The sequence below is a fragment of the Mus caroli genome, unplaced genomic scaffold, assembly GCF_978045245.1.
Source record: "Mus caroli unplaced genomic scaffold, Mus_caroli_1 scaffold_7, whole genome shotgun sequence".
Taxonomy (NCBI): Eukaryota; Metazoa; Chordata; class Mammalia; order Rodentia; family Muridae; genus Mus; species Mus caroli.
This window is the reverse complement of record NW_028227262.1, coordinates 59,486,847-59,497,175: the sequence shown is the minus strand read 5'-3', so window position 1 is coordinate 59,497,175 and position 10,329 is coordinate 59,486,847. Positions and strand designations below refer to the sequence as shown.

The 10,329-nt window shown below is 41.0% G+C and overlaps 1 protein-coding gene across 1 annotated transcript; it reads right to left on the bottom strand.

Moving 5' to 3' along the window:
• Positions 1-3,271: 3,271 nt before the first annotated feature.
• Positions 3,272-4,696, bottom strand: LOC147003913 (vomeronasal type-1 receptor 43-like). Its single transcript, XM_085839636.1, has one exon. The coding sequence runs from the start codon at positions 4,663-4,665 to the stop codon at positions 3,676-3,678; it is 990 nt and encodes a 329-aa protein (XP_085695762.1). The 5' UTR covers positions 4,666-4,696; the 3' UTR covers positions 3,272-3,675.
• Between the last annotated feature and the right edge of the window lie 5,633 nt (positions 4,697-10,329).

Here is a 10,329-nt window from a genome sequence, read left to right as displayed (position 1 = left end):
GGTCTCATTCATTCATTGTCACCCCAATAGCACCAGGAACATTCTTACAGGCTTCTAGGAGAATCCTCTCTTTCTCTTCCATGGTGAATAAAATCTGTAGAAGCTGTTGATAATCATCCCAGGTGGGCTGGTGGGAGAACATGAGTGACTCAACCAGTCCCGTTAGACTAGCAGGGTTTTCAGAAAAAGAAGGGTGATTAGTTTTCAAATTATATAAAACAGCCAATGAAAACTGAAAGTACTGGAGTGGCTGAAGATTTTGGGGGGTCTACCGGGGGTCCGTAGATCCTCAGGGGCAGACTTATGGTCCAGTCTGGCCCTCTCAGACTTCGGGCTTGACGGCTCTGAGTTCCAGCAGCAGGTCTGATACCTTCATTTCCTTGATCAGCATCAGGAGGAGGTTGAGGAAGGTGAGGTAGAGCTGATTGGCATTGGGATTATGGGGGAGGAAGGGGAAGGGGCCATTCAGGGGGCCCCTCGATTTTGGGATAAATTTTAGAAGAGGGAGCAGAAGGTTTAGGTGGCTCTGTTTTGGGAGCAGCCTTTACTTTCAGTTGGTTTCCCATTGATTGCTTAAGAGCCAGGGTTCAGGAGCCTAGCTTGCAACCCTGTACCTATGTTTTGACCCAGAGTGGGGGGGGGGTCCTGGACCAGGTCTTGCCAAACAGTTATGTATGTCTTTTGATCGGTATGTGACCCTTGTCCTTCCTGAGAAACTATTGCCTTAATCTCAAAAAATGATGGTCAAATCAAAAGTGCCCTCTGGGGGCCAAACAACACCAAAAATTGGCCATTCTGAGGCACAAAAGGTCTGCCATGGTCTTTTTTTGACTTCAACATAAAGATTATAATCCCTAGCCCTATGTTCGGTCCAATTGTCCAGAGTCAAAGTAAAGGGAGTCATCACAGTCTGTCCCATCGTCCAAGTCACAAGAAACATAAACAATACACAAAAAAGGATAAGATACAGGCTGACAAGCATCCAATCGAAGTGGATGACCAGAATCATAGAAAATATCCAGATGGTCATGAGGGTGGGTTGTCTCTCCTTAGTAGGAGGGTCACCGCTTCACTCGTTGCTCCAGACAGGACATTGGCCCCTCCATGGTTGGGGTGTCCCCCCAAAACAGAAATTGTGCAATGGAAAAATACCAAAGCAAGAACTGAAAGTAAATCTGAGTGGTGCCGCACCAAGACATGATTTAGACACATAAACAGACAGACAAATATGGACAGAATATTACCTCAAAGGGAGTCCACAGAGCTCGAGGGTGGTCTCAGATCCTGGTCGAGCCCCCAAATCAAAGATCCTTCCCCTCAGAGTGGGGAGACTCTCACTCAATTCTCAGGATATCACGATGCCCAAGAACTCGCAAGAGACCGATCTTGATGCAATCAGCAAGAGGTTAATTGGGGAACCAGTGCTCTGGGGTCGACTTGTTTACCATGCAGGTTCAGAGGAGTTTGACCTCGAGCTCAAGAGGTAAGAGGTTTATAAATGCAAAAACCACAAACACCTGACAATAACCAACAGCAAGCTAACAAGTTTGCATAACAGGTTCAAGGAATGGTCAAGGAGTTCTTTTTGTACAAACATTTCCTGGAACAAAGTAGTGGTTGGGTGGAGGAATGCCACCATCTCTTTTGTGGTTAGCATATCCTGGAACATTGAGTCACAGAGTTCACCTTCTCAGGCTCGAGTCTAGGGGGTTAAATTTTTCTACTATTTGTTACAATCTTTCAAAGAAAGAAATCCAGTAATTGTAGAGAAACAATAAGCCCAGAGTGCTACATCTACTCCAGTATTGACTCACATTACAGATTTAGAAACCTGGAAGTAGTCCTGAGGCAAATAGTTTCATGGAAACTTAGCCTCCTGGAACCTTGGCATTCCAGTAGCACATATACTCATAACCTGTCCTCTTGTTAATCTGGTATATTGATCTGTGTGCCCTCTTTCAGTATTTTTTTTTTATTATACATATCTTTGAGGATTGATTTTGGCATATAGCTAAGCCTCCACCAGAGTTCCAATGGTTCCTACAAAGTCCTTGTAACCGACCGTGAGTTTGGAATTCATTATTAATGTTACCTATCCAGTAACACTCAAATTTACTTCTAGTAGAGACAGTGAAAATAATCAGGCATTACAATTTACTTGAATAAAGGTAGAAAGCTCAGGGCTAGTTTACATAGATAGTAATTACTTAGGACAATAGCCGAGTCACACCCAAACACAGGAATACACAATGGCCTATGAAATAGCTGGGTTGTAGTATTATTCATGAAAGGGTTAGTCAAATGGAATTCCCCTGTTGCATGTCTTTTTTACTAGGCCCAGAGGAATAGCACAATCAAGTATGTATTAAAGGACCCCTGGTGGTGGATTTAACAATAGACTAGCATAGTATCAGAGCATTCACTTGGATCCTGTGTTTAGCTGATCTTAGTTAGGCTTGTTCCTATTCTCAGTTGTAAATGTGGCCTGGCTCCTGTCATCTTTACATGTATATATTTTCTTTGTTTTGTGTTAAGAACCAGTGTACCTTGACAGATGTATTCACCTAGTCTTCTTGTTTTTCTTCTGTATTAAAAAGCCTGGTGTTTGTTTGGAGAAAATTACATCCAGATACAGCACTCCCTTGTGTCGTGTCCATTTGTCACCCTTTTCTCACCAACTGCATGCCCACAATCCAGAACTCCTAATTTCCAAGGATTGAGGGGGGGAGGGCAATTGAGTCTGGTCCATGGAACCAGAGGACATCAGTTCTAAAGCTAAGTTCCAAGTTAATTTTTCGAAAGATTTTCATGTACCCTTTTTCTCCTTGCTTTAGCAATCTAGAGTGACTTATGTTTGATTGACTTATTAAACTTCTTAGTAAAGTTTACTCAATTGCCTAATGCTACCACAAGCTTCAGATTTTACCAGAATCTAAATAAAGTGCAGACTGAAGGAGGAGTAACAGTGTTTAAGGAGAGGTGTGGGGTAGAGTCTTGAACCTCTAGGAGGCTGACCAGTGTGATGTGGATATTTCCTGTTTTTGAGGGTTCCATACACAGCACCCTGTGCTGGAATTGACTTGCAATTGGAGTTGATTGAACAATATACCACACCATGCAAAGGGTGTGTTTTGGTCATATGTTCTATCAATTCTAGACTTTTGTTTTCATTTTATATCCTTAGATTTTTAAATCCTGTAATTCTTAGTATTGCTGTACAACTCACTATGTGACTGCTCCACATGATTCTGTTTTGAAAGTTATGTGTAAAATTCATTTTCTTTCTGGATCATAGCACTACATTTAGTAAGAAATGTTTTCCTAATTTGTCAAAATTCATAACAGAAAATTGAAATATCAAAACATATGTGAAGTGGTCACATTCTTACAGACAGTGTGGTAAATCTAAAACCTTGATAGGCAAGAACTACCTCATAGAGCATCCTTCATTGAGAAATAATATAAAAAATAACATAAAAATTAAATTGCCCTTGTCATATCTCAAAGTATATTTTGTTAAATCTTCTGTTACATGTTTACTCTCATGTTGGTTAAAATATATCATTTTAACAGAAAAACAACTTCATATTTAACATTTGTCAAAGCACATAGACAGCATGCTATGACTGACAATACTGATGGAAGCACATTGGCTCTACTTAAGGATCTTGTTCATCAGTGAAGATTCAAATTTATCATCCTCTTACCCATGGACCTCAAAAAGGTAACTATATGTTTTTCATTGCTCATAAACACAAAAGGGCTGACAGTGGCATAGATGTGAATCATAAAGAGTTCGATAGAGTAAGGTATTGGATCATTCAGGAACATAGTTCTTAAGCAGGGGACAATGTTGTCATAGATGTTCATCACCACAAAGAAGCTCATAAGCATCAGGATGGTCTGGACAGCACTTTGCTCTGGGGATTTTTTTAGGGAAAGTCTGGTTTCTTGAAGATGCTGGGTCTGTTTCCTGTGCATGCATAAGAGGGCCACTATGTACCAAGTTGAGAGGACCATGAGACTAATAAGAAAGAATTCCCTGATGGCTAGCAGCATAGAATTTATGCTCTTCATGAAGTAACTCAAGAGTAGAATAGAGCAGGACTGAGTAACATAAATAAAGTTATTCGTTGTCAAATTGGGGGTGGCAATGATTGATACCAAGAGTCGACTGCTAATTAACATATAGAGGACACTCAGAAAAAGAATAGCACATAAGATGTGATGGGGAGATATATGCTTGAACTTTGCTAAACAGGAGCTTCTGGGACTAAGAATGATGGCCTGGAGGACACTCAACATGCTGGTGGTACAAAGGGAGAGACCCCTCAAAACTCTGTACAGGTATACAAGGAATTTACATATGATGTCATCCCAGCCCCTCCAAGAAATAAAAATGTCTGTGGCTATGAATGCTGCAACCAGAAGCATCAGTAGCTGAATAAGGGACAAGAGACCAATGGGCAGGTCAGTGAGTCTGGGCCTGTTCCCACGAATGAACTTTAGGATGTGGAAGAGAAGAAGGAAGCTGTTTCCTGTGATGCCAATGCCAATTTCAGAGAAAAGTATGTTCCCAATGTTAGAATTATTATGTAGTCTGCTGTTCTTATTCATTGTATGTGAGAACAGTGACCAAGGAGAAAAGAACAGAATATTACTCATCCCTCCTTGGCAACTCTGTTCCCCTCACCATAATCCAATAAAGACCTCAGCTGCACCTCAGATCATCTCACATGTCCTCAGCTGAGCCATGGCTGTATCCTGTGTCCTATGGTGGCTGCATCAGTGTGTGAGCTCCCTGAACATTAAATATTGCACACATCATAGATTAAGTATTCTCTTATTTAGCATGTGTGGGTTTTCCTGTAGCAGGAACAACATCTTACTTGGTTTTCATCCACAACACGCTCACTGCCATCAACGTTACAGAGTTTTACTATTTTGTGTGAGTTTGAATGAGGAGAATTTCGTGAAATAAATCAGTCCTTCCCAATGAAAGAGTTCATGTGGACTAAAAATATACTCTAAAACCAATTTTCTTAAGATATTTATATATCAAATTTTAGGAATTGTGATCTGTGAATCCAGACCTTTCTTCTTCAACCCACAGTCTGATATTTTAACCATGTATGACCTAGAATACTCAGGCTGAGCTCCAGCCACCTCCTCATGAACATATACACAGCCATGTGCCTGTGTCAGGTTGGCAGTAGGTATATAAGAGCATTCTGTTTACACACCAATCATGGCAGTGTTCCAGCACAAGATGGTCTCTGTAGATACTTCATCTGCTAGTTTTCTCATGCAGTGCCTTAAGTTGGTGGTCAAGGAGAGATAGTAACTTCTTAACTCCATCCCTGCTTGAAACAGAATATGAAATATAAATAAATTACAAACAGCAGAACATTGCAGTGGAGTTCTTTCCAGAAAACTCAGGTTGACAGATTAGTCTTTGAGTGATACTCTGTTTCTTCATTTTGCATGTTTCTAATATTAATCTAGAATATCTTCTAAGAGAAGAGCAATTTGGGCAAACGTTTGTAGGAGCTTACTCCATGTCTTCCTTCAGGATGTAAGGTCTAGATGAAATAGAATTACAATTAAAAGAGTTTGGGTTATCCCTTATTATAGAATAATGCAAAATAGTACAACTGAGTCTTGAAAGACAGGCTCTATAGGAGTCTACACACCCTGTTTCCATAAAAAATGTTTGGTACTTCTCTAGATTTCTGACATGCCAACTACAATTTTATATTTATCAGTGTGTTGTATATGCTGTAGAATTGTTACAGTTTCTTGATTAAACATTGACTTAGTAAATTACCAGGGTCAAACCTATTTGGTAGTAAAGCCTTTACTTCATTTTACTGCTAATAATGCATTATCTAGGTTAGTTGGGGGAAGACTTTAAGGCAGAGGTCTATAATCAGGAATTGATGCACAGTCATGGAGGGGTGCCATTCACTGGCTTTTGGCTTCATGGTTTTCCTCGTCTGTATTCTTAAGTATCTACCAGCCAGGGCCTGGTTATACTGATTTTGGTCTTGATTACCTATCAAAGTAAATGGTGAGAAGCTTGAAGCAATCCCTCTAAAATCAGGGACTAGACAAGGCTGTCCACTTTCTCCATACCTATTCAACATTGTACTTGAAGTCCTAGCCAGAGCAATTCGAAAACAAAAGGAGATCAAAGGGATACAAATTGAAAAAGATGAAGTCAAAATATCACTTTTTGCAGATGATATGATAGTATAGATAAGTGACCCTAAAAATTCCACCAGAGTACTCCTAAACCTGATAAACAGCTTCGGTGAAGTAGCTGGATATAGAATTAACTCAAACAAATCAATGGCCTTTCTCTACACAAAGAATAAACAGGCTGAGAAAGAAATTAGGGAAACAACACCCTTCTCAATAGTCACAAATAATATAAAATACCTTGGAGTGACTCTAACTAAGGAAGTGAAAGATCTGTATAATAAAAACTTCAAGTCTCTGAAGAAAGAAATTATAGAAGATCTCAGAAGATGGAAAGATCTCCCATGCTCATGGATTGGCAGGATCAACATTGTAAAAATGGCTATCTTGCCAAAAGCAATCTACAGATTCAATGCAATCCCCATCAAAATTCCAAATCAATTCTTCAACGAATTAGAAAGTGCAATCTGCAAATTCATCTGGAATAACAAAAAACCTAGGATAGCAAAAACTCTTCTCAAGGATAAAAGAACCTCTGGTGGAATCACCATGCCGGACCTAAAGCTTTACTACAGAGCAATTGTGATAAAAACTGCATGGTACTGGTATAGTGACAGACAAATAGACCAATGGAATAGGATTGAAGACCCAGAAATGAACCCACATACCTACGGTCACTTGATCTTCGACAAGGGAGCTAAAAATATCCAGTGGAAGAAAGACAGCATTTTCAACAAATGGTGCTGGCACAACTGGTTGTTAACATGTAGAAGAATGTGAATCGATCCATTCCTATCTACTTGTACTAAGGTCAAGTCCAAGTGGATCAAGGAACTTCACATAAAACCAGAGACACTGAAACTTATAGAGGAGAAAGTGGGGAAAAGCCTTGAAGATATGGGCACAGGGGAAAAATTCTTGAATAGAACAGCAATGGCTTGTGCTGTAAGATCGAGAATTGACAAGTGGGACCTCATGAAACTGCAAAGCTTCTGCAAGGCTAAAGACACCATCAATAAGACAAAAAAAACACCAACAGATTGGGAAAGGATCTTCACCTATCCTAAATCAGATAAGGGACTAATATCCAATATATATAAAGAACTCAAGAAGGTGGACTCCAGAAAGTCAAAAAACCCCATTAAAAAATGGGGCTCAGAACTGAACAAAGAATTCTCACCTGAAGAATACCGAATGGCAGAGAAGCACCTGAAAAAATGTTCAACATCCTTAGTCATCAGGGAAATGCAAATCAAAACAACCCTGAGATTCCACCTCACACCAGTCAGAATGGCTAAGATGAAAAATTCAGGTGACAGCAGATGCTGGCGAGGATGTGGAGAAAGAGGAACACTGCTCCATTGTTGGTGGGATTGCAAGCTTGTACAACCACTCTGGAAATCAGTCTGGCGGTTCCTCAGAAAATTGGACATAGTACTACCGGAGGATCCAGCAATACCTCTCCTGGGAATATATCCAGAAGATGTCCCAACCGGTAAGAAGGACACATGCTCCACTATGTTCATATCAGCCCTATTTATAATAGCCAGAAGCTGGAAAGAACCCAGATGTCCCTCAACAGAGGAATGGATACAGAAATTATGGTACTTTTACACAATGGAGTACTACTCAGCTATTAAAAAGAATGAATTTATGAAATTCCTAGCCAAATGGATGGACCTGGAGGGCATCATCTTGAGTGAGGTAACACAATCACAAAGGAACTCACACAATATGTATTCACTGATAAGTGGATATTAGCCCAAAACTTAGGATACCCAAGATATAAGATACAATTTGCTAAACACATGAAACTCAAGAAGAATGAATACCAAAATGTGGACACTGTGCCCCTTCTTAGAATTGGGAACAAAACACCCATGGAAGGAGTTACAGAGACAAAGTTTAGAGCTGTGATGAAAGGATGGACCATCTAGAGACTGTCGTATGCAGGGATCCATCCGATAATCAGCTTCTAAACGCTGACACCATTGCATACACTACCAAGATTTTGCTGAAAGGACCCAAATATAGCTGTCTCTTGTGAGACAATGCAGGGGCCTAGAAAACACAGGAGTGGATGCTCACAGTCAGCTATTGGATGTATCACAGGGCTCCCAATGGAGAAGCTAGAGAAAGTACCCAAGGAGCTAAAGGGATCTGCAACCCTATAGTTGGAACAATATGATGAACTAACCAGTACCCCGGAGCTCTTGTCTCTAGCTGCATATGTATCGAAAGATGGCCTAGTCGGCCATCAATGGAAAGAGATGCCCATTGGACTTGCAAACTTTATATGCCCCAATATAGGGGAATGTCAGGGCCAAAAGAATGGGAATGGGTGGGTAGGGAAGTGGGGGGCGCTATGTGGGACTTTTGGGATAGCATTGGAAATATAATTGAGGAAAATATGTAATAAAAATATTAAAAAAAAAAGAAAATTCACCACAAATATGCCCACATCTCAATCTTGTGGGGTAATTATCTGAACTGACGTTACCTTCTCCCACTCTAAATGATTTACACTGTGTTAAAACAAAGAAACAATGAAATTAAAATAGCTGGCCTAGGTGAACCTTTGTCAGGTTGACACAAAAGATATCTCTGGTTTTTTTCCAATTTTTTTTAGGTATTTTCTGCATTTACATTTCAAATGCTATCCTAACGTCCCCTATACCCACCCCACACCCTTTCCCCTATCCACCAATTCCCACTTCTTGATCCTGATGTTCCCCTGTGGAGAGCCGCCTCAAGCAATCTCCATTATAAGATGTCCCTGGCCTCCGCTGTGCCTAACTATTAAGCAAGCCTTGTGTGCAAGTGCGAGAGTGAACTCACCCATAGTCACTGCCCATATTGGAGCGTAGTAATGGGTTTATGGGCGAGCAACAAATCAGGAGCTGTCATGCCACATTAGGTGCTGAAACGCCATGGCTGAGGGCTATATAAGCAACGCCATTTTCCGGGGTCTGGGTCTTCCCTCCTGAAGGAGCAATAAAGCTTTTTGCTGCAGAAGATTCCAGTTGTCCTAGTGTGTTCTTGCCGGCGAGAATGATAGCTTGGGACAAGTGGCGACGAGGAACCTGGGAACTTTATACCATCACACCAGCGCAAGGGAGATTCCCCCATTCGCAGGGCAGAATCAGAACTGCAGGACATTAAGGCTCTGTAAGGTACGTACAGTCTTGAAATTTCACCAGAGTTAGACGCCCTTTTGATTGTTTTCACGGTGATTATTCCTTCCCTTTCGGTTTCATTTTGCTTCCACCGCTGGAACTGCTGACTGGTTCTCAGTTGCGGTCAGGCCTGGACAGCGACCAGTATTGCTGACTGGTTCTCAGTTGCGGTCAGGCCTGGACAGCGACGAGTATGGGAATCTCCCACTCTGTAGTAACAGCCTTACTGTTGGTCTTGAAGCAGTGTGGCCTGAAAATCGCCACTAGAACTATATAGGGATATGTCAGGGAAATAGACCGTGTGGCACCATGGTATGCTTGCTCAGGGTCACCAACAGATCCTGTAGAAATCCAAAACACCATCAGATCCTTCTACAAAAGGCTATACTCAACAAAACTGGAGAACCTGGATGAAATGGACAAGTTTCTAGACAGATACCAGGTACCAAAGTTACATCAGGATCAGGTTAATGATCTAAACAGTCCCAAAATTGGACATAATACTACCAGAGGATCCAGCAATACCTCTCCTGGGCATATATCCAGAAGATGTTCCAACCGGTAAGAAGGACACATGCTCCACTATGTTCATAGCAGCCTTATTTATAATAGCCAGAAGCTGGAAAGAACCCAGATGCCCCTCAACAGAGGAATGGATACAGAAATTATGGTACATTCACACAATGGAGCACTACTCAGCTATTAAAAAGAATGAATTTATGAAATTCCTAGGCAAATGGATGGACCTGGAGGGCATCATCCTGAGTGAGGTAACACAATCACAAAGGAACTCCCACAATATACACTCACTGATAAGTGGATATTAGCCCCAAAACTTAGGATACCCAATATATAAGATACAATTTGTTAAACACATGAAACTGAAGAAGAACGAAAACCAAAGTGTGGACACTGTGCCCCTTCTTAGAATTGGGAACAAAACACCCATGGA